The sequence below is a fragment of the Engraulis encrasicolus genome, chromosome 9, assembly GCF_034702125.1.
Source record: "Engraulis encrasicolus isolate BLACKSEA-1 chromosome 9, IST_EnEncr_1.0, whole genome shotgun sequence".
NCBI lineage: Eukaryota > Metazoa > Chordata > Actinopteri > Clupeiformes > Engraulidae > Engraulis > Engraulis encrasicolus.
The window spans coordinates 41,974,128-41,999,127 of NC_085865.1; the positions used below are offsets into that span (position 1 = coordinate 41,974,128).

The window sequence follows — 25,000 nt, forward strand, 5'->3', positions numbered from 1 at the left end:
CGTCTGTCAGGTGTCCAACTTGCTGCCAGTTGTGATGGGTCCAGTCCTGCTGCGCTCCCACTTGAGCACCACTGTGCTGTGGTACACTCTCGTGCTCATCATCACCACCATCGACCACTCTGGATACCACCTGCCCTTTCTCAAATCGCCCGAGTTCCACGACTTCCACCACCACAAGTAAGCATGCACACGGGCATGCATGCGCGCACGCACACGCCGTCTCCTGTAATTGATGTTGACCTGCAGACTAGCCGCTCAATAGCCGGTTCAAATTGGCAGGTTATCTTGAAGTTCAACGAAAGCAGAAGCCGGGTTTGGTCATCTGTGTGCTCCAGACAGCAGCATGGCCACTGCGCATGTGTGACATCAAAGGGGATGCATCGTAATCTGGACGCAATTTCAAATTTGTTTTCTGTGACAAATTAGACGCAATTCCTTCGAGATCATGTAGTACTGTATATAACTATGTGTGTGTGTGTGTGTGTGTTTCTCTTTCTCTCAAATCACTCGTGGCCTGACGCCATGATTGAAAGCAAGGTTCGGCATATGGTCACGCGTTACCCATAGTGAGAAAATCTCCCGTTCATCTCTCTCAGAGAACTGGGGTTGCCCTCGGTAACCTATAGTTTTTTTCCCCACAGGTTCAACCAGTGCTATGGTGCCCTGGGTGTGTTGGACCGTCTCCATGGCACCGACGACAAGTTCCGCCAGAGCAAAGCCTACGAGAGACACACCATTCTACTCGGCCTCACACCCCTCACAGAGTCCATACCAGAGCCTGCCAAGAAGTCACAGTGAACACACACACACACACACACACACACACACACACACACACACACACACATACACGCGCACACACACACACACACACACACACACACACACACACACACACACACACACACACACACACACACACACATACACACACACACACACACACACACACACAGTGTACCTTCTGCAGTATTATACCAGCTTAAAAGCAAATCATTTTTACAAAATGCTTGGAAGCTGTCTTTTCGACCAGTTTTGTTTGCGTCACGTGAAATGTATTTCCCTACTACCGTAACTCCTTCAATGTTTCACTACATACCGGATCCAAATCACTATAATATGCACTTATGTCCATGTTCCCCATGCTGTTGTTATGCTGCGGTTATCCTGCCCTCCAATTCGAGTTTGTTTGCTCCTGTGATCATGTGACTGAAACCCAAGAATTGATAAGAATTTTTTCTCCATTTTTAATGTTTGTGTACATTGTTTTCAATCTTTGTTTGCGATGCAACCAGCAAGCAGTCATATCAAAATACACACACACACACACACACACACACACACACACACACACACACACACCACACACGCTACATAGTATAGTGTAATAGTAATTTTAGAATGTCAACAGCAATATGCACCAATAGCACTTACTACCTCGCAACTCTTTTCATTTTCCTCTTGCGGGGCACACTAACGTTCTTAGTACTTGATGGGACAGAGGCTTTATATTTTCTCTCTCTCATTTCAAACTGCACGTCAAACAGTAGAGTGCCTGGATGATTTCAGGAAATTTCAGTAAGAGGATAATTAGAGTCAAGTACAGGTTTCTGTTGTAATTGTTTTGTGAAAGATTTTTTAACACCAAATGTAAAATTTACATTGTAAATGTAATGTTGAACATTGTAATGTTGGATAATATCTTCATTAAAAATATCTACATCAATATTTTTGTGACTTTTTGTACTAAAACCAGTGAACAAGAAGTTGTACATTATACATTGTAAATGTAAGTTTTTTTAAAATGTATTTTTTAAAAATATTTTTGGGGGGGGGGCGTTTGGCCTTTATTACCACAGGACAGTCTGAGAGCGGACAGGAAATGATTGGGCGAGAGAGAGAGAGACGGGGCAGGGTCGGGAAACGACCCCAGCCGGACTCAAACTGGGCTCCCCGTGGGCATGCAAGCCCAAATGTGGGGGGCTAAGTTAGCGCGCTGCTGATATTAAAAATATCAACAGAAATATTTTTGTACTTAACCAGTGATCAAGAAGTAATATGACTTCACAGTCATAGTCACTGTCATCACAGTATTAGTGCCAATAATGTATCCAACAAGTAAGAGCTGGGGCCTATACTGAGAAGCTAGAAATGAGGACTCCAGGCTCTTCTATTAGCTGATTTACTAGCCTGATAACCAGCCCAAATGTGAGACCGGAGTAATTTAGCCTGGCCCCGATGAATGATACCTCCGGAGACTGTTGATGAGAACAACCTGTTGTTTTTTCAAACCGTGCCGGCGCTCTGACCAATCGGCAATCTTTGTCATTGATGTGCTTTCCCAGCGGTGTTGCGAGCTTTGTCGTCACTCCCTCAAAACCCCGCCCGCTTTGATTCAAAACCACTCTCTGCGTTGTGATTGGTTTTACCAGACTCAGGGCACAGTGTTCAAAACGTTCTCAGATCCGAGGCCAGACCCACTCGCAGCTGAAAATTTCGGCGTCCAGCGGGTGGCGCTGGTTTACCAGGCTACTGATATACCTCTTAACTTAAAATCAGGATAAAATGGTTGAAACAGCCTTTCCCCAAACATGTTTGCATACCCCCACATTGCTCCCTGACTGGGGTACTCTGGCCTGAGAATAGTACTGTCATCCTCCTACATTACTGAACTACCCTGAGCATGGTTACCATCCCCATCCTCCATGACTGAGCTACTCTGGCCTGAGAAAAGTCTCGTCCTTCCTCCTCTATGAATGAGCTACACTGAGCATGGTACTTTACTGTCCCCCAATCCTCCTCCATGACTGAGGTACCCTGAGCATGATACCATCCCCCATGCTCTTGCATGACTAAGGTACCCCGAGCCCCCCACATTGCTCCCTGACTGGGGTAGCCTGAGAATAGTGCTGTCCTTCCTCCATGACTGAGCTACTTTGAGCATGGTACTGTCCCCCATCATCCTCCATGACTGAGCTAGACTGATCATGGTACTCTACTGTCCCCCATCCTCCTCCCTGAGTGAGGCACCCTGAGCTTGGTACTGTCCCCATCCTCCTCCATGACTAAGGTGCCCTGAGCATGGTACTGTACCCTGACATTGCCCCCTGTGTGGGGTACCCTGAGCTTGGTACTGTCTCCATCCTCCTCCATGACTGGGGCACAGGGAGCTTGGTTGTATCCCTATCCACTCTTACCATATATACACCGTATCTCAGCATAACACTATTCTTATTCATATGCCAATACATACAGTGGCCTATTTCACCAAATACATGTGGATGTCAGAAAATATTGAAGTCAACGCAAGTGTCCTAAATCTTGAAAATTAATATTTAATATTTTAGATTCATAACATTTAATTTAGATGGGCATTTTATAATGTATACATGTTTACAGTATAATTACACATCATCACACATGTGGACATCATGAATGTATTTTAAAACATTTCACAAATACATACAACATTTTACATGTCTATGTCTCTTAGTCAAGCCACCCCCAACACACGCGCGCACACACACACACGGATGCACACACACGCACGCGCAGTCACTCACACACGCGCACGCACACACACACGCGCACAACATACTTTGATATGGACCAGTTGATCTTATGCACTCACACACATTCACATTCACACGCGTGCATGCACACGCAGCAAGTATCAGGTTGCTGTCTCAGTCTTCATATGCACAACAATGGGAGCACACACACACACACACACAATCACACACTAGAGCCGTCTCCTATCGACATGGGTAGGAGTTGACATCAGGGCCTGCCCCTCGCCTATGCACATGGATAGGAGTACTCTGCTTCAGCCTGGTCGCCTAGGAGACAGACAGAGAACACATCATCAGACAGCAGCTGGCAGCAACAAACCTGCTATTTGCTATTTTATACACATTATAAACTCCATTATTATATGCATATTTCATATACATGTGTATTTCTCAAAAACAACGCCTGCTATAGTCGTGTAGAAGTGACTAGCACTGGGTTGCTAGTAGTAGTAGTCGTATATCTTGACAACAGTTCTGTTTGGGTACTGGATGTGAATGTTCATATACGTATGTAAAGTATGTGCATGTACACATTCCACTGTTTGAATGATGTTTACTGTAGTCTGTATTCTTGGCAACTTTGAATTGGGTAGAATCACTGGCTTGGTAGTAGTCGTACACCTTGACACATAGTGTATAATTTGTGTGTGTGTGTGTGTGTGTGTGTGTGTGTGTGTGTGTGTGTGTGTGTGTGTGTGTGTGTGTGTGTGTGTGTGTGTGCTACTCACTGGGATGGTAGTAGTCGTACACCTTGACACAAAGTGTATAATGTGTGTGTGTGTGTCTGTGTCTGTGTGTCTGAGTGCTACTCACTGGGTTGGTAGTAGTCGTACACCTTGACCACTGCTGGCTTCAGGTTGCTGACCGGGAGATCCTGTCTGATGGTCAGCTGGTAACGCAACTTCATCTCCTTGGGAACCTGAGAGGGGCACACAGGCAGAGTCAGAATCAGTGTTGCCAGATGTGTCTGATCAAATCCACCCCAAAAGGTTCTCAAAAACCACCAAAATGCGCTAAATTCCGCCCAATTTCAACAACTTGCATTGACTTCTATGGGCACAAAACTGCAGAAAAAATTGCCAAATGGTCAATTTTTAACGTTTTTATCCGCAGACATCCCAAGTAGTAACCGCCCAATCTGGCAACACTGGACAGAATGTGTGATGCGATACATGTGTGACAATCAAGGTCTACTGTGTGTGTGTGTGTGTGTGTGTGCGAGTGTGTGTGTGTGTGTGTGTGTGTGTGTGTGTGTGTGTGTGTGTGTGTGTGTGTGTGTGTGTGTGTGTGTGTGTGTGTGTGTGCGAGAGTGTGTGCATTCATGCATGCATGCATGTGTGTGTACATTCTCGTGAAATTGTATGTGTACATGAGACATGTACATGTACTGTATGTGCAAACTTTTTCAGACCGAGGACCACTTTGTCCCCCCAAAATTCAGGGACCACCTGTCAATGGAATTGACAGTTGACAGGTGCTAATTTGACACTGCTAATGTCATTAGTGTGCTATCTGAAGTTAGAATTCAGTAGCCTATGTACAAAGTATGCATACATCTTTGTTCTCGCTGGAGAACACGCTTCTCGTCATCGTGGGGTTCTCACAGGAGAACCACTTCCCGCGCGGTGGACCGATCATGAAAGTGCTTCACGGGGTCGCTAGACCATCTGCACTCAAGGAGCATAGGTTAAAAGCAAAATAGCGTATTGGGCAAGGTCGCTGACCGTGGTGCTGATTGAATCACTGACGAGCCCAATTTGGCTACGGTTAAATGCGGTGTAGATAATTGAAGGGCGTGCCAGCTGTCATTGCCTTTCGAATCCGTCAAATGGTGGCTAAGCGGAGAATGAGAATCAGGTGTATAGTTAGGCGTGCCTGTGTTTACGCGCCAAAAATAGACGAATGACAGACGAGCAGGGAATAGAGTGCAGGTGTTAATTTAGACCTGTCCAATTTCATTACACTTCTCCCGAACTTTCGTTTTTAACAAAACATGCATTTCGATTCGATTCAGATCACATACTTTTTATTCACATTTACAAGCCTGTTTTATGGTGGTGAAAATAAGACTTCAGCTATGTTTAGCTTTGTATGTTACAAATATAGCCTACTGCTAGCTTGTCTTGGAAAAGTAGTAATCTCCTCACGGACCACTTGAGATCTGTCGTGGACCACCAGTGGTCCCCAGACCACATTTTGAGAATCACTGACATAGCTGGTGTGTGTGAGTGCAGTGGTCAGAGCCATGTGCCTAGGTATTGATTTGCTGTGCCCCTGCAAAAACAACCTTGCTACCTTGGAATTTAGCTCAAGTTCAGCATACTGAGTAATTTCCAGAATGTGTGCAAAATAGCGCACATGCACTACTTGCAATAAATGCAATTAATATACAACTGTTTAAAATAAATAACTAATAATATAACAATTTTTTATTTTTATTTTTTTTGGTTTGTGCACTTCGAATGCTTGCATTATCTCACGGTACCCTACTGTGCCCCTGTATAGCATTAGGTGTGATATCTATATGCATAGCTGGTGGAGGAGTGCAGTGGTGTGATATCTATATGCGTAGCTGGTGTGTATGTGTGTGCGTAGTGGTGTGATATATGCACAGCTGGTGTGTGTGTAGTGGTGTGATATCTATATGCACAGCTGGTGTGTGTGTAGTGGTGTGATATCTATTTACATACAGTAGCTGGTGTGTGTGTGTGTCTCAGACATATCTGTGTGTGTGTGTGTGTGTGTGTGTGTGTGTGTGTGTGTGTGTGTGTGTGTGTGTGCGTGTGTGTGCGTGTGTCTGTGTGTGTGTGTGTGTGTGTGTGTGTGTGGTGGTGGTGCTTCATCTCACCTGTGTCAGGTACACCAGGATGTGGTCGTCTTTCTTGTCGACTCGGTCCACTAACAGGCTGCGCTTCAGCTGTTGAGACAAAGTCATAATCAACATCGTGAAGGACATGACACATAGGCTAAACATATACACATGCAGTACACCACAGTACAGTATGTCTCATAAGTGAGTACACCCCTCACATTTTTGCAGATTTGTTAGTATATCTTTTCATAGGACATTAAAGAAATTTCCCTTTGACACAATGATTAGTCACCTGTTAACAACAAACGCACACAGATGACCTCACTTTTAATCCCTTTTCATTTCGAGACGATTCGGGCCAACACGGCCCCTTCTCTACCGGATTTTAATCTGGGGTGTACTCACTTTTGTGGGTACAAGTTCAAGCATTAATGGCTGTATTTTGATTTTTTGTGAATGAACAACAAATGTAAGCGGTTATACAGTATATGTTGTTAACAGGTCACTAATCATTGTGTCAAAGTGAAATTTATTTAATGTTGTCCTATAAAAAGATATACTTACAAATGTGTATACTTGCAAAAATGTGAGGGGTGTGCTCACTTATGAGACATACTGTGTATACATGCTAAGGAGACTTAAACATATATACAGCATATATTTATTAAAACACATTATAAAGGGTGTGTATGTTTATTTAAACACATTATGATGGCACTAAAGCATATCTATTATCTACAGGGTATTATTTATACTAGGACTGGTACTTAAATCGAGACTGGGACTTTTCATTGATTAGTTATGATTAATCAATTTTTTCAGGAAAAAAAAACAGGTAAAATAAATCATGGTGGTTTGGCTACACCACCAACAGCTCCAGATGTTCCTGTACTTGTAGACACTCGTTTTGCAGTTTCATGACACTGATTGGTGTGTTTTCGTGATATGTACATACTCTTTCTTTGAAACATCTTGTACTTAGGCATAGTAATCCACAGACAAGCAAAGCCTTAATTGGCAACTTACACTTTCAACAGAGTCTGCGTCGGCACTGAAGCCTGACAGCATTGCCACGTCCACTATGGCCATATTGGTACTCTCCAGCTGCCCGCTGTACCTGTACCGGGACAGGTGAGACTTTAAAGGTGCACTGTGTCATATTTTGAACAGTTTCTTACAATAATTCATGCTGCCCATTCACAAATGTTACCTTTTTTCACAAATACTTGCCACAAACATCAAATTTTAAGTACCGGTACCGGTATTCATTATGACTGGGACAATTGCACTTTTCACATATGAAAAGGTGGATCTTCACCATGTCTGCCATTTTGAATTTTAGATGTAACACTTGCTATATTTTGAGCATACTAGTAAATATTAGTTTATTATTTAGTACATATTTATGCAAACATAACATTTGGCGATTGGCAGGACTGTTTCAATGAGCAGCATAGTTGCAATTGCAACTCTGGCCACCATCCTACACACTGCACCTTTAACACATTAAAGCGACAATGGATAGCAAATTAGTGAAACAAATTCCTAGAAGGCGAGCATAAGCAGAACTACTCAATGGACATTGATATCTAGAACTACTCACTTGCAGAGTTGTCAAAAGTAAAAGTGAATTCATGGTGCAAGTACACCACTAGCACATGATATTACATAGCTGTTACAACAGTTACTCCATTGTACCTAATGAGGTAGAGTGTGTTGTGTCTAAAAAAACACTAAAACCTAACAAGCACCCATTACAAATTTGATCCAATCAGTGCAAAGTCAGCTGATTGTAAGAGAAGTGCCATGCACAGGTCTGCAGGTTACTCTGATACGCTACCTGTGTTGGAAGGCAACTGTGTTTCTTTTTCTACTTTCACTTTTACTTTAGATATTTCTGCTCACTTGACGTCGATATCCAGGATGAACAGAACTACTCACTTAGGGCAAGGAACCGCACACCGACGAGCTCCTTTTTTGTGACGAACATAAAGATGGATTAAAAAAAGGGTGCTCATCGGTGTGCGGATGGGTCGAAGTCAGACATCCAACATGAAATCGTCCTTCAGTGCCAACGGATACTTTTGCTTACTGTAACTGTAAAAACATGATTTTCATTTTTTTTCAATTGAATGCATGAAAGCCAAGCTAAAAAAAAAACATTTTTTAAAAATCATGTTTTTTGCATTTTAAAGTAAGCAAAAGTATCCATTGCACTGAAGGACAATTTCATGTTGGACGTCTTTGACCCGGATCTTTCTTGGCCTACATGAACTTAACGCTTTGACCCTGCATCCGGCTAAAAGGAATTTGGGTGTGAGTGAGATCTGATTCAGAACTACTCACTTGAGTTCGACTTCCAAGGTGAAGGCCTGTGCAGTGGCTTTGTTGCACTCTCCCTCAGCCAGGGGCTTGGCATGAGCTGAGATGCTCAAGGTGGACTGGTCAGTGGGAGTGGGGATGTTGTAGAACAAAGACACCTGTCACAGATGAGGCATCAGATATGAATATCACAGACAGAATGGCCATCATCGTTGCTATGCTGTTTACACTTGTATGGACATTTTTGAAAATGCATCGGTTTCAGCCTCTCACTTATACTGTACGTACACAGAGTTTTAAAAGTCTAATTTTAAAACTCTGTTTTTAAAAATATGACTTTTAGGGGACTAAAAGTCACCTGTTAAAATGGCACTTTTTAATTTTTTACACATGTTGTATTTATATATTCATTTGTAAAAATATGAAAATATCCGGGTCAATGACATTTTTGGGGGGGCTCAGACGTCAGGTGGTACAACAACAGCTAATGCCCATACATTCATTTTAAATTGGTAATGAATACACTGCAATGAATATGCTTCTTAGATAATCCACTGAAAATGATGAAAATCCATACGTGGTTTTAGCTGTGGTTGCACCGCCCTGACATGTGCGACTACTAAAACGCAATTCGTGTGTAGCCCCTTGATGCACACCGTACCTCCAGTGGCACGCTGTAATAGTCAATGAAAGTTAACTACCATAGCACTACAATACTATGACGAAACACAGGACCTTTAGTAGTGCACTACGACTTGGTCATTGCCAGTCTGATACTGTAACAGCAAATTTCTAACGGCGTGTCTTAACTGGTTAAAAATATTTGCATATGTGTAAACAGCGTCTAAGACTTGAGGATGGAGGTAGAAGAGCGAGACCCATCAGACTGACCCCCACAGATGCGCATGCTGATCCTTTGACCTCCACGCTGTATTTCCCAGGGACGTCCTGCAGCGCCCTCTCCTGGTACAGCAAGGAGTTGTGCTGGTTCACATCAAACTGCTGTTTGGCGCCTCCTGCTGCCTGCACTGTGACGGTGCTGGAGCCCTGCGGGCTGAAGACCTTGGTGGCGTACAGAGCCAGAGCCTGCAGTGCCACCACCGTGTCCTGGGAGAGCAGAGCACACACACTCGACACTCAGGGATGGACATCACAACAGCCCACACACACTCAATACTCCACACACACTCAACACTCCACACACACTCAACACTCCACCACACACAGTCAACACTCCACACACACTCAATACTCCACACACACTCAACACTCCACCACACACAGTCAACACTCCACACACACTCAACACTCCACGCACACACTCAACACTCCACACACACACTCAACACTCCACACACACACTCAACACTCAGGGACGGACATCACAAGAGCCCACACACACTCAGCACTCCACACACACTCAACACTTCATACACACTCAACACATCACACACACTCAACACATCATACACACTCAACACTCCACACACCCTCCAGACACACTCAACATTCAGGGACGGACATCACAGATCCTGGACAAAAGCCCAGACACACCAACACACACTCAGGGACGAACATTGTAGATACTTTCCACGTATACAACGAACATTGTAGATACAATATTGTAGATACAATACACGTTACAGATCCTGGACAAAAACCCCAGACACACCAACACTGCAGACACACCCAACACTCCGGGACGAACATCACAGATTCTGAACAAAAGCCCAGACACACCGGTTACGTGGCGCTATTCCGACATGTCGCTATTCCGACGTTAATGTCTATTGTCGGAATACCGACACGTTTTTCACCGTCCGCCGCTATTCCTACATGCCGCTATTCCGACATCCCTAACCTTAACCCTAACCCTAACCCTAACCCTAACCCCAACCCTGGGGATGAAAAGTGTCGGCATGTCGGAATAGCGCTATGTTGGAATAGCGATTGCCCCCCGACACACCAGCCCCCAGTACGAGCTCTGAGCAGGACGGCCATGCGTGTGAAGCACCAGTACCTGTGTGGAAGAGAAGCCCCCATATGGATTCTGCTGCTTCACCAGCCAGCTGACGATCCTGGCCGCGTAGCCCAGGTCAGCAGCAGTCAGTGTGGGCTTGGTGAGGGAAGCTAACAGCACATAAGCACTCGTCTCCACCCCCAGAGAATCAGCCTTCTCTGATGACGACTTGGACCAGTGCAGGAGGCTCCCTGAAACACACGAGTCACTTCAGGTTAAAGGAACAATCTGACGTGATGATCTATCTGTGCCAGTGGCGAGTACTGCGATTTTGCGATTTTCCGACTGCCTTACTAGGGGCATTATTGTCACATGCTTTTGATCGTGAAGCATTTGTAGATTATCATGTCGAAATGGACCACAGTACATTGTGACAAAAAAACTTTAAAGGGACACTGTGTGAGATTTTTAGTTGTCTATTTCCAGAATTCATGCTGCCCATTCACTAATGTTGCATTTGTCATGAATACTTACCACCACCATCAAATTCTAAGTATTCATTATGACTGGAAAAATTGCATTTTTCATACATGAAAAGGGGGATCTTCTCCATGGTCCGCCATTTTGAATTTCCAAAAATAGCCATTTTTAGCTGCAAAAATGACTGTAGTTGGACTATACTAGAAAATATTTGTTTATTACTTAGTAAACTTTCATGTAAAGATCAAATTTGCCAATAGGCAGCCCAGTTTCAATGAGCAGCATAGTTGCAGTACCTTTTTTGACCATTTCCTGCACAGTGTCCCTTTTAAAAAAAGAGAAAAAACTTTGTCCAGAAGGGCAAGGCAGGTGCTTTCTTTAGGCACCTCGGCCCCATCTGTGTACACCTGTAATCTGTGCCTGTTCAGACACCAGTTAAACTGTCTCCTACCGTCAGAGGTTGCTACACTGTCCAAGTGCTTGAGAAGCTGAGCCCTGATGTCCTCTTCTCCTGCCAGGCTGAAGGCGTAGGCCCGCAGAGCAGTGGCGTAGGTGTTAGACACGTCATTGACGGACGACTTCAAATACTTCTGGGTGGCTTCCTGAAGTAAAAAACAGATGGGGTGTATTTGAAAGGATCAGATTCACACACAGTATAAATATATAAGTGTTATTTTAACTCTTAAAGAGTTGAAATGAACTCCATTTCAAACATCATTTGGTCCCACCCAAAACTGGTGTTAATTTTAGTCTTTGGTCAGTGTAACACTCACAAAGTTAATTCTACTGAATTATTGTATATATCAATACTGGAATGTGGAAAAATATTGAACTCTGGTGGCATCTTGAGCAAAGTGGGCAGGTAATCATCTTTCTGTAGAGCTAAAATTACACTGGCATCTGCCAACTTTTACACTGTTTTACACTAAAATTTACACTGTTTAACTCTCCAGTTCAACAAAGTGAACCATAGACATACATTATATAGCTAACCAAAAGTGTTCGCTAACCTGCCTTGACTCACATTTAACTGCCACCCCATTCCTAACCCATAGGATTTAATATGATATCGTTCCACCTATTGCAGATACAGCTTCAACTCATCTGGGAAGGCTGTGTCCACAAGGTTGAGGAATGTGTTTGTACGATTTTTTTGACCGTTCTTCCAAAAGGCCATTGGTGAGGTCACACACTGATATTGGTCGAGATGGCTCTCAGTCTCCACTCTAATTCATCCCAAAGGTCTTCTATCGGTTTCAGGTTAGGACTCCAGTAAAGTTCATCCAAACCATACACTGTCATCAGGGCTTGACATTGGCACCTGCAAACCGGCCAAATGCTGGTGAAACTTGGCTGTGGCTAGTGACAATTTCAGTGTCACTAGCTAATTGGGTCATCTATTTTGAAGGATCAGGAAGCGTGCTCAACACCTTGTAGTCTAATGCTCTACACTGGGTGCTTAACTTTGTCAATGAATGAACTCTCATCTATTTTGCCCCTTGTGTATCAATTGTAAAGAAGAAAAAGCTTGTGTATCAATAGTTTGTTAAAGAAAAAGCTCAGTTACTCTGTTTCTATTTGTTTGATTTATTTCCATGTATACAGTAGAAAGCTATCTTCTGAAGTTAGATGTACAGTATCATGATAAAGAAAAAAAACAATATCATATTTGTGGCTAATAGGCCCTGCCATGGTCAAACGGTGGGGCACTCGTCTACCATGCGGCTGACTCGGGTTCGATTCCCGGCCCGGGCCATTTCATCCATATCATCAATAAACTCAAAAAGACAAAAAAAAAACGTTTTTGAAAAAATTGTGGCTAAAGAATAGCTGAATGGCCAGTGACTCCACTGTGGCCAGTGAGTGAAAAAGTTAATGTCAAACCCTGATCCATGTCTTTATATGGATGTCGCTTTGTGGAACGATGCACAGTCATGTTGGAAGAAGATGGCGCATGCTTCAAACTGTTCCCACAACATTGGGAGCATGGAATTGCCCAACATTTTTTGGTATCCTACAATATCCTTCAATCCTGCAATAACTTATAATATAGGCCTAGTCATCTATAGTCTATAGTCATATAGCCATCTTATATTATTTAACTTATAATATATTAAGTCATCTCATGTTAAATAACATAATATACAGTATAGTATGTTCATCTTACATTCTTTAACTTACAATATATGTATATAGTGTTAGATATTGTACAATAGTAGAAACTAGCTTTTAGATAACTAGAGATACTTTTGGTTTGTTAGTTGATTTAATAAGAATGTTTGATAATAATGATTACTAATATGTGTGTTGACAATAAAGATTGAATGTTTACTAATATGTGTTGTGATGATGAAAAATTGCAAGGATGACTGAACATGATTTGATTAACAGGATATGGCGAACAAATAGGCCCAAAACATTTTTGCAGCTAAATAACTAAATAAAGGTTGTCCACAGATGGTTACGCAGGAGCCGACGGCTCAAGAACCATTAAGTTCTCGTTCAAAGGCAATCATGTTAATGTTCTCCAAGACAGTCCTGGGCAAGACGGCACCAGTAAGCCCCTCACCTCCAACTCAACATACTGATTACCAATGTCTGTTTCAATAGACTCTCAATGTGCCACCAATCACCCCCAGAGAGAAAACGGTCAGGGGTGACTCCAACTAGGGTCTGGGGAGACCGCGTAGACGGCACATTAACAACTGTCTTTGGTTCAGCAGCTAATCCTAATGTTTCCAGGACGGCCCAGGGACGGCCCAGCCCCACCGGGGCCCTAATCCCTATAGAAATGGTTGATGTTTGGGGATGGGGGATTATGCCCAGTTGTTCACAGGCTGGAAGGGGGACAGAGGGAGATCACATGATGAAGATGACACAGAGGGAAGACCACAGGATGAAGATGACCCCATCAAGAACGACGAGTCAAAATGGCCGCCCCGGAACCACACGACATCCCAGACTAGGCTTATCTGCACATAGACACACGCCCACGAACACACCCATCTACTGACAAAACACACCTCATAGCATCCGATTTGGCACATAGGCACACACCCACAACCGCACCATCCACAGACAACAAATAAAATACACATGCAGGGAAATGAAGGGCAGTTTTCTTTTTACCTAACCTCTCCTAAACTGCATTAACTTTTGTTATCGGTCAGGGGTATTTAGGTCAGGAAATCTCCAGAGCTCTGAATGCTTGTGTATCTTTTGCTTTTTGTGTAGTATCCAGTGTTCTAGATAGCATCGGTTACTACTGCTGTAAATATACTTTTTGTAGACAATAAATCTTTGGATTTTGTTGGGGACATATTCGGACTGTTTTGCCTTTTTCCTTTTTGAATTCAACGAACATGTAATATGGCGGAGTCCATATATTTAATAATTGGTGACCGGCGACTGTGATTCAAAAGGAAAAACGGATTAAATTTTCTTTTTTTGGTATCCTGGAGGACTGCAGCACGGAGTAACACCAACAGTGGCCACACAAACTAAGGTAAGCAGACACCTTTTATTCTAAAGATCTGCATTTTGAGAGGATTACTAAATTGTGTTTGGTGTTATTCTGTAGCGCATGTCCCTGTACAGCTTGCATAAGAGACACAAGCATTGGTAGGCCTATGTTTTGTTTGTTTTGGTTTATTTTAAGGAGTCCAAGCGATAAGAATATAACATCTTAGCCAGAGACCTAGTAAGCTATATTGTGCATTGGTTTGTTTTTATAGACCGAGATGAGTTGATGTCTCTCATGAAAAGAAAAAGACACGTTTAAGTAAGCCTGGGGCTTAACTACAGTTTAATTCATCATAGGCTGTAAAAGGTTGGAAGTATTGAGTATAAAGATTTGGATGCAGGCCTTGATGAGTTGAATCCATTGAGAGTAAATAGAATGGAGGCCAAAATTCTATTTCATTGTTGAAGCCAAGCTGGAGCCAAGGTTGGACCCAAAAAGACCAAAAAATGGCCAAATCCCATTCATTCCTATGAGAGACATAAAACCCTGTATCTCCCTTAAATGCCACTCCAGGGGGATCATTTTTCGCTCAACTAGTAGGTCCCCTTGCTCTCCAACTTACCAGGGTGGTGATTTTTTGTGGTGATGTTTTATTTTAGAGAGATATTAAAAGTTAAATTGACCAATGAGCATCAGAACATGGTTTGATTGACCGTTAGAAGTCCTGTTGTTGTCCAATCAGCACCTGCGTTTGGCGTTGCTAAGGTGGAATGTAAGTTGGAATGTTCCCAAATCTGGCTTCAAAGCGTTGAATGGCAAATAGCGTTGATTTGGCGTCCATTCTATTTACTGTCAATGGTTGAATCTCGTCTCACGCTAAACAAAAGAGAAATATAAGCCAGTGTCGTGCTTAGTAGGGCCAAGAATCTAAGTCTGGGACTTAGTAGGCCGTATCAATAGAGATATAGATTGGTGATGGGTTGTATGTCTCCCATATAAAAAAAAGGACAAATCTAAACCTGGGGTTTAGTTGTAGTCTGGTGATCGCAGACTATAGGAATTGTATTGGGAAATATAGAAATTGTTTTGGGAACTAAAGGAATTGCATTGGGAATTTGGTTACAGGCCTGGATGAGTTGAACGTCGTCTCACGATAATAAAAAGACAAGCCTAAGCGGTGGGTGTGCTTAGTGAGTAGAACCTAGTAATCTTGAGCTTCTTGCATGCATTTAAAGGGTAAAAGGTAACGCTGGACTGGTTTTAAGTTGCATTTTGGTTTTGGTTTTGGTTTTATTTGGGTTGTAGAACTACAGGGGGTTTGAACAGTGAGTGTATGTGAAGTGAGAATGAGCGTGTACGTGTGACTGTTGGCCAATGGTGTGAATGTGTGAGCGTGATTGATTGCATTTATACAGGAACTAAAAAAGAAGAAGAAAAGAATGAATGAAAGAAATGGATGGTAGCTTTGATAAGGAGTTTGAAGGAGTTGGAAATCGTTTGTCAAAAATGGAGTCAGAAGGTCAAGCTAAGAATAAAATGAATTGGAATACTGTCTTAGAACAATGGGAAGATGTGCTCAATGACTTGATTGGAAATGAACGGCTGGTAAAGAGAGAAGACATGGAGAAAGCATATGTGCGATTGTGGCGTGAGTTGAAATCACAAGAACTGGTACCATGTAATAATGAAAGACGCCCACTACTGCCTATTGAACAAGGCAGCAGAGAATGCAAAAGTTAACTTAGAACAGCACGAGCAAGTGAAACCGTCATTGTTGTTTAGAGGAAACTGGAAGAAAAAGAGAGAAGTGTTGGAATTGCGCCGGAAATATTTATACAGATGTCTGTTACATGTGCAGCACTGGAACTTTCACAGAGAAAGGTTGAGAGTAGAAAACTACGAACAGCTATGTTGCATGCCGCGCCATTAAGCTCAACGCCACCACCCCCATACAATAATCAATTGCCACAGTTCAAGATTACCAGTGGTACAGTTACAGCAGAAGAAGTACATTCAGGACAGGAGGATAGGAGAGCAGATTAGAGACAGGAGGTTGAGAAGTTTGGTTAATGAAAGTGAGGATTTGGTTGATGGAAGTTTCCAAGAGCTAAGACGAGTAAAGGTGCCGAGCATGTCTGGCTTTGAGACAGTAGATGAAATAGAAGGGAGCGAGATGGAAGCAGAAGATTCATTCGCGTCTGAGACAACATGGGGAAGAGAAATGGAACACAGGGAGCAAAATCGAACAGCACAATTTAATAGGAAAGATGGGGTAGCACCCAGCCAAGACTGGATAGCACAGAGACAACCAATGCAGGCAACATTGTCAGGCACATTAACACTTCATTCCACACCTACACATGGTCTTGAAACCGCGACACGAGGGCCAAGCAAAACTGTAGGTCATCAGTATCCACTATTGAGAAAAGCAGGACAGATGGGTGGGGAAGAATACAAGCCTTTTAGCTTTGCGGACATGAACACAATTTTGGACCAAATGCCGAGGCCGGCAGAGGTAGGTGGGGGTCCATGGATGTCTAAACTGACGAAAGTGACTATGGGACACAAATTAGCTGTGGGTGATTGGCGTGCATTGCTGTGCAAACAGACCAGTACATGGGAGATGGACGAGGTAGAATCAGGTGCAAGAACGAGGCATTTACCTGATTCAACATCATTGGCACTCTATGCTACGGAGATAGGTTCTGCGATGCGCAAACGCTACCCAGTTCCTCCAGGTGCAATGCATACCCTGATGTTCAGTTTTAAAGAAGGGCAAGACATCAATGAGTTTCTGACAAAGAGTAAGGAAATTTGGACGGATGTTGCAGGTAGCCATCCCGGCTCGGGGCAATTACACACCACTCTGTTTAGACAGGCAGTCTTAGCAGCGGTCCCGAGAACAGTGAGGGAGGCAATAGAAAGTAATCCAGACCTCCCTGGCTGCACCACAGAACAATGGGAAAGACACTTGAAACACCACATAAAACGATACACAGATAAACGCAGGGAAGAGCAACAAGGTACTGAGACAGCACAAACACAACTCTTGAAATTACAGTTAGCAGAAGCAAAGAAGAGGTTGAAAGAAGAAATGAAGGACATGGTCTGATAACGACAGTAAAATTAAGAACAAAGACTAAAACATGGTTGAGAAAAAAAAAAAAAAAAAATTCTCTAGTAGTCATACCAAGTATGATATGTCGAGTCTGGTAAACCATGTTGCAATGAACTAACTGTTCTGCTCTGAGATGTCTCATCACAGGGTGCAGGAGGACCTCATCGGAAGCCATCAAAATGGCCATGAGAACAGGAGAAGGTTATTGGACTCAAGGAAGTCTGTATGCATGTGGAATGGTCCTAACACATAACAAAAACTAACTCTTACAACTAACTCAAACCTAACTTTGTTTCTACACTAATCAAATGTATTGATATTTTTGGTATCCCTTATCACAATGCCCGGGGCAATAGGGAACTGGAAATGTGTGTATCTTATTGTCTTGTGTAAATATTTGAATTACTTAATATGTTAGTTCCATTAGGACACAGGAGAGGACATGGAGACAAGGTCTTCCAGCAGTAGGCTGCACTCTCACAGCCACTGTCCCAAAAAGCGTTCAGTGGAACAGGGGGATGCTTCAACTTTTGCATTTTATGACAACGAATATTTACATTGGTCAATAATAACACAATTCCTCCAATAATCCCTCCAAGAAAACATGTGTTTGAAAGAAATTTTACAGGTGACGTGAACTAAGGACACAGCCCCATGGACGGGGATGAACTTACAGGTTGGAATTGTCAGTCACATGGTCAGGTTGGAAATCCCATTTCTATCCCAGTGGTATTTTTGATGAAAAGCAATTGAGGTGTATGTGTATATTTTTTTTACTCTGTGTTATGACATCTTTAATTTTTGTATTTTTGATGTGTTCCAGGTATCAGGTGAAAAACTTGGTGTTGCAGCGATTGAAAAGCGAGGCCTATCGCTAGATCATAAGAGAAACATACAAAGGGAATGGACAGTAGCACGACTGGTGCAAGAAGAAGATATCGCCGCTTATAGCATAGATTTAGAGTCTGTACAATATTTAATTTAATGGTGTCATGAATGACACCAACAGGGGGAGTTGTTAGATATTGTACAATAGTAGAAACTAGCTTTTAGATAACTAGAGATACTTTTGGTTTGTTAGTTGATTTAATAAGAATGTTTGATAATAATGATTACTAATATGTGTGTTGACAATAAAGATTGAATGTTTACTAATATGTGTTGTGATGATGAAAAATTGCAAGGATGACTGAACATGATTTGATTAACAGGATATGGCGAACAAATAGGCCCCAAAACATTTTTGCAGCTAATAACTAAATAAAGGTTGTCCACAGATGGTTACGCAGGAGCCGACGGCTCAAGAACCATTAAGTTCTCGTTCAAAGGCATATCATGTTAATGTTCTCCAAGACAGTCCTGGGCAAGACGGCACCAGTAAGCCCCTCACCTCCAACTCAACATACTGATTACCAATGTCTGTTTCAATAGACTCTCAATGTGCCACCAATCACCCCAGAGAGAAAAACGGTCAGGGGTGACTCCAACTAGGGTCTGGGGAGACCGCGTAGACGGACATTAACAACTGTCTTTGGTTCAGCAGCTAATCCTAATGTTTCCAGGACGGCCCAGGACGGCCAGCCCACCCGGGGCCCTAATCCCTATAGAAATGGTTGATGTTTGGGGAATGGGGGATTATGCCAGTTGTCCACAGGCTGAAGGGGGACAGAGGGAGATCACATGATGAAGATGACACAGAGGAAGACCACAGGATGAAGATGACCCATCAAGAAACGACGAGTCAAAATGGCCGCCCGGAACCACACGACATCCCAGACTAGGCTTATCTGCACATAGACACACGCCCCACGAACACACCCATCTACTGACAAAACACACCCTCATAGCATCCGATTGGCACATAGGCACACACCCACAACCGCACCCATCCACAGACAACAAATAAAATACACATGCAGGGAAATGAAGGGCAGTTTTCTTTTTACCTAACCTCTCCTAAACTGCATTAACTTTTGTTATCGGTCAGGGGTATTTAGGTCAGGAAATCTCCAGAGCTCTGAATGCTTGTGTACCTTATGCTTTTTGTGTAGTATCCAGTGTTCTAGATAGCATCGGTTACTACTGCTGTAAATATACTTTTTGTAGACAATAAATCCTTGGATTTTGTTGGGGACATATTCGGACTGTTTTGCCTTTTTCCTTTTTGAATTCAACGAACATGTAATATGGCGGAGTCCATATATTTAATAATAGTCATCTTATATTCAACGTCATCATCACAGAAGTGTACATACGTGCAAAGGAAGTTGAAGTTCAAGCATTGCGGCAGCAATGTAAGCAGTTATGGTGACGTCATCCTTTACTCCCCCCTACAACACACAGGACAAATACAACATGAATGACAATATTCGTTTTGTACTGTAATATGGATCCTGAATGGGATGCTCATAATAATGAAAACAAGTACCTTCATTCTGTTGTTGAAGAGTGATCCCTGCATGTCGTACACACCGTCTGGTCTTCGTTTCGCCTCCAGCCAGGTGGTGGCGCTAGAGATGACTTGAGGGTCAATAGTGACGAAGGACTTGGCTTTGCCGAAGGACCTCAACACAAATGCAGTCAGCCTGGAGGGAGAGGAGGACAGAGAGTGGGGGGACAATGTATGGAGAAAGAGAGAGACAGAGAGAGAGAGAGAGAGAGAGAGAGAGAGAGAGAGAGAGAGAGAGAGAGAGAGAGAGAGAGAGAGAGAGAGAGAGAGAGAGAGAGAGAGAGAGAGAGAGAGAGAGAGAAAGAGGGGGGGGGCAGAGACAGAGAGATTCAGCTTTAATAACTATGGGCCACTGTTGACAGCTGAGGCGTCTCATATACATTTTAAACTCTCCTAGCATCCATAGAGGGAGGTGCACAGTACAGTACATTACAGATGGAAACATATTTCTGTGACGAGAGTCATTACAGAGGGACCATAAATACAGTGAGAAACAACAGACTAAACGTGTCCTGATGGAAGACTCTCCACTGAACTGAAGAGGAAAGTGGCTTAGAGCAGCAGCCCTCTGAATAGTGCCATATGATTGTCCATGGTAGCTAAGTAGTCTCACCCAGGAGAAAATCGCATGTGCGGGCTGTGTGTGTGCCGCATGTGTGTCCGGGGACAGTGTCCTGGTATCCCAGGACAGCAGCTGAGTGTCCCAAGGCAGCGACTAGGTGTCCCGGCACAGCATCTGGATGTTTCAGGACAGTGTCCTGGTGTCCTGAGACAGCAACTAAGAGTCTCAGGACAATCTACGGCAGTGGTCCTCAACTGGAACAGTCTTGGGACCCACCATTTTCCACTCTCATTCGGTCGCGACCCAATTTTTTTTGCAACACTCGAATGACTGGTTGCACGCTTCTATCTCGCATAAACATTCTGATTTTATCTATGATGACAGATGACACAAGTTCAATCGCCTATAAAAATAAACATCGTTAATTGTTGCAGGAAAAGTTGGATTTAAAAAAAAAAATAGCGAATGAATGAATTACAATTTTTTTACACCATGGCTCCGCGACCCACCCATGACCCCTCCGCGACCCACTTTTGGGTCGCGACCCACCAGTTGAGAAACACTGATCTACGGGACACCAGCAACAGTGCAATTATCGCTCCCAGTGCCTCCCATTTTTATTATTATATTGTACTTCATCATGTTCGCTCATGTTCGCTGGGGTTCACTCACCAAGTGTTTCCTAGTCCCCTGCCAAACGTGCTGTAAGCTCCATCCCTGTGCTTGTAGTTCAGCTGCCTCTGGTATCCTGTTGGATATAAAATAATTACTTTATGGTCTTCTGTACGTTTATAACCTTCTATTGGTTGGTTTACAGTCTTTTAATGGTTTATAGCCTTTTTCAGATATGACCTCAGTAATACATTTGCTCTTACCATTACATTACATTTGACTTTTGTCCAAAGCGACTTACAATCGAGGGCATAATCATGGCATGCAATACTTGCAGATACAAAGTGCATAGAAATATACATTTACCAGAATGACAATGTCCAAATCATAATACAATATATTATTAAAGACTCTGCGTAATGTTATAGTAGTGTAGTAGTGAGGTCAGGGGTGCTGACAGGGGGAGAACAAAGGGGACAGTTGTCCCGAGCCCAGGGTGAGAGGGGACCCAAAATTTGGTCCTCATTACATTGTATCTATTGGGCTGTGGGGCCCTTTCAGATGACTTTGTCCTGGGTCCGGCCAAAGCTGTCAGCGGCCCTGGGTGTGGTAATAAGGTGTTTTCAAAGACTATTCCAGTACTCCACAGGAAGAACGGTGTGTATTATGGGGCTACAGCAATATGAGTTACGACTAGAAGCACTCAGAGAGCGCAGACTTCCGCCAAGGAAGCTGCTTGATAGAACATTTGACTGTTACACCCTGTCTTTCTGCCTTCTTTTTGTGGAGTTAGAAACTAGAATGTTTTGCCCTGTCCTGCAATTCAATTTGCGGTCACTAGGGGCGTCTATATGTATAGGCCAGCAATGGTGAAGAATCTTTAAAAAGGTCCTGTTTCCGGTTTGTGATCCGTGTCACCACCAGAGTTTAATCACTTGTTCCTTGCGTCATTACTAACAACTCCACAAAGTTTTGTCCAAATGCGTTCATTAGTTTTTGCGTCATTCTGCTGACAAACAAACAAACAAACAAACAAACAAACAAACAGACAAACAAACAAACAAACAGACAGACAGGCAGACAGACAGACAAATCAACGTCACCGAAATCATAACCTCCTTGGCGGAGGTAATTACAGAGCTACAGAGAACACTGGATATTTGGGACCGAAAGATTGACTTCAACCGTTTTTGCTGGAGCTGACCTTTAAGAGACTGACCGAAACTTTACCATTCTTGAGGAAGTTGGTGGCTTTCTCCTTGATGTCTGGGGTGAGCTGGCCGGTGTTCTGGAGGTACTGCAGGATGTAGATGTTTGGGGAGAGGATGGCCATGTTCTGCTCTCCGCACCCGTAGGGCATCTGGAGGAGACTGTCGATGTTCTTCAGAGCACGACCCATGATGTCACCTATGAGATCAACAGCACACCACACCAGCGACTGATGACCGGATACCAGAGGCTATATATTTTATTACATTATATGATATTATTATTATTATTATTATTATGACTTTATTATCAGCACCAGGAACTGATGACCACGTACCAGAGACTATATCTTTTGTATTAGCACCAGGAACTCATAGCCAGACACCAGAGACTAACACCATAAACTAATGGGACATCAGGATTTGTGGGATACTATGATACAAAGATTTGTTTTTGTTATTATTTGTTATTATTATTATTATTTGTTAGTACTGTTGTTGTTGATAATATTAATGAAGGTGAAGTACCCAGTACAGCCACTGAGGCTCTGGCTGATCCCTTCACTACTTCTGCAGGTAGAGTCAGCTCCACCTCCTCTGTTAGAGTGTTTCCTGTGGGGGAAAAAAACATGAAACTGTAAGAATCAACTGCAGTAATAGTGGCTTTATTTAACTGCTGATAATAATATGTACTAGCAGAAGCGATAATGCAGGTAGTGATGAAGACTAGAATAGGGTCGAGTAGTGCTGGTATTATAATGCAGAGTAGACTAGAGTAGAGTAGTAGATTAGAAGTAGGCTATAGACTACAGAAGAATAGAATAGAGTAGTGTTAGTGCTATACTATATACCTTTTGGACACAGTAGCCAGTTGAAGCTTTTACTCAGCTCCACCCCTTCTGCCTGGAAACAGAAACAATGAACACCATTTACGTCAGGAAATCACGCCCATATATGGCATAACGGCCATGTATGGCAACTGATTATTTTCATTTAGTTGAATAGCATATAAACTGTTTCATCTTTGTGGATTAGAACCTTAGTGCGGTGCTTGCATATATATCAACCTTTAAACAAATTGCAGTATATAAACTGTGTATTAAATTGTGTCAGTGACATTTATACTTGGACTCCAACATTCTCTAGTACTCCGTTCAACAGTTTTGAAGCATTTGTGAGATTTCTTCCGTTGTGTAAATGTTGCTTAGGTGCTCAGAAAACAAGCGCTGATAGGGCGATCAAAAGAATTCTAAAGGAATTCTGTCAACCAAACCAACTACAGTACTTATTTAATAACTCTTATAAATGAAGGCTCAGAGCATAACAAATTGGATTGTTTGAAACGGAGGGAAAACTACCGTTTGAACAAAACAGGGTAAACTCTGAAAGAATTCTAACGGAGATACATTGTTTCAAGTCTCCCTTGGAGGTGACTGGGGAATGGCACTCTACGTCCTTGTTCCACTGCAAAATTGCCACTTGTCCTGCCCTGGGCCCTTCACTTTGAAATAGAATGCTAGGGGTCCAAGTCAGTATATGGGTCAAAGAAGTTTTGGGAACGCTTTACTTTACGGTACAGTAATTACTGTGTACTTTCTGTGTAACAACAGGGTAACTAAACAGAGAGCATGTTACATGTATCTAACGGATAAAAAGGGGGTAATTACGAAGTAAATACCATGTAATACACATATCTCAAGAATTACTATGAAACTACTGTGTATTTTCTAACCATCTAATCATCTATCTTCTCTTGTTACCCAATTAATGGTATTTACTTTGTAATCACCCCATTTTTACCCGTTAAATATCATGTAACTTCTCTCTGTTATCCTGTTATTACCCAGAAAGTACACAATAAGTACGCATGGTAACTCTACCGTAAAGTAAAGCGTTACCGAAGTTTTTTTGGGCTCAGACGTGAGGTGGCACAGCGTAATTTAATGCCCATAAAGTAATTAGAAATTGGTGGCTGATGTCCGGCAATGAATATGCTTATTAGATAGTCCACTATAAACAAACAAACAAACAAACAAACAAATCCATACAATAGTGGCACTGGCTATTGTGCCGCCCTGACGTGTGCTACTCCTCAAACATCACTGACTCAAATAAAGTATGTGAATGAATTGTGTGGATTGTGTTGTTGTGGCCTACCTTGACCAGCAGGGGGCGTGTGACTGTGTCTATGCGGCCCTTCTCTGGCACGGTCACCAGCTCGTTACCACCACACTGGCCCTCAGATGGACCGGCCTCCGCACTCACCGTCACATTCATCACACCTGCCCACACACACACACACACACACACATGCATTTCACATGTACACACGCACACGCACGCACGCACATGCAAACACACACACACACACACACACACACACACACACACACACACACACACACACACACACACACACACACACACACACACACACACACA

General features: G+C 42.9%; 2 protein-coding genes across 3 annotated transcripts in view; one reads left to right on the top strand and one right to left on the bottom strand.

Moving 5' to 3' along the window:
• The window catches only part of LOC134455833 (fatty acid hydroxylase domain-containing protein 2-like), a 10,919-nt gene extending 9,919 nt beyond the window's left edge, over nt 1-1,000 (top strand). For both annotated transcript variants that reach the window (XM_063207175.1, XM_063207174.1), the window contains 2 exons: nt 11-177; nt 642-1,000. In XM_063207175.1, coding sequence (XP_063063245.1) covers nt 11-177; nt 642-798 — 324 coding nt within the window. In that variant the 3' untranslated portion in view covers nt 799-1,000. The remainder of the gene's footprint in view (nt 1-10; nt 178-641) is intronic.
• Nucleotides 1,001-3,315: 2,315 nt separating this feature from the next.
• Nucleotides 3,316-25,000, bottom strand: part of LOC134455822 (alpha-2-macroglobulin-like protein 1) — a 44,032-nt gene continuing 22,347 nt past the window's right edge. The window contains exons 20-34 of the mRNA XM_063207158.1: nt 24,716-24,840; nt 23,410-23,461; nt 23,087-23,170; nt 22,581-22,757; nt 21,411-21,486; nt 20,156-20,312; nt 19,983-20,057; nt 11,598-11,748; nt 10,727-10,917; nt 9,598-9,813; nt 8,731-8,864; nt 7,411-7,501; nt 6,421-6,489; nt 4,386-4,491; nt 3,316-3,839 (exon numbers count right to left, since the gene is read on the bottom strand). Coding sequence (XP_063063228.1) covers nt 3,799-3,839; nt 4,386-4,491; nt 6,421-6,489; nt 7,411-7,501; nt 8,731-8,864; nt 9,598-9,813; nt 10,727-10,917; nt 11,598-11,748; nt 19,983-20,057; nt 20,156-20,312; nt 21,411-21,486; nt 22,581-22,757; nt 23,087-23,170; nt 23,410-23,461; nt 24,716-24,840 — 1,745 coding nt within the window. The 3' untranslated portion in view covers nt 3,316-3,798. The remainder of the gene's footprint in view (nt 3,840-4,385; nt 4,492-6,420; nt 6,490-7,410; nt 7,502-8,730; nt 8,865-9,597; nt 9,814-10,726; nt 10,918-11,597; nt 11,749-19,982; nt 20,058-20,155; nt 20,313-21,410; nt 21,487-22,580; nt 22,758-23,086; nt 23,171-23,409; nt 23,462-24,715; nt 24,841-25,000) is intronic.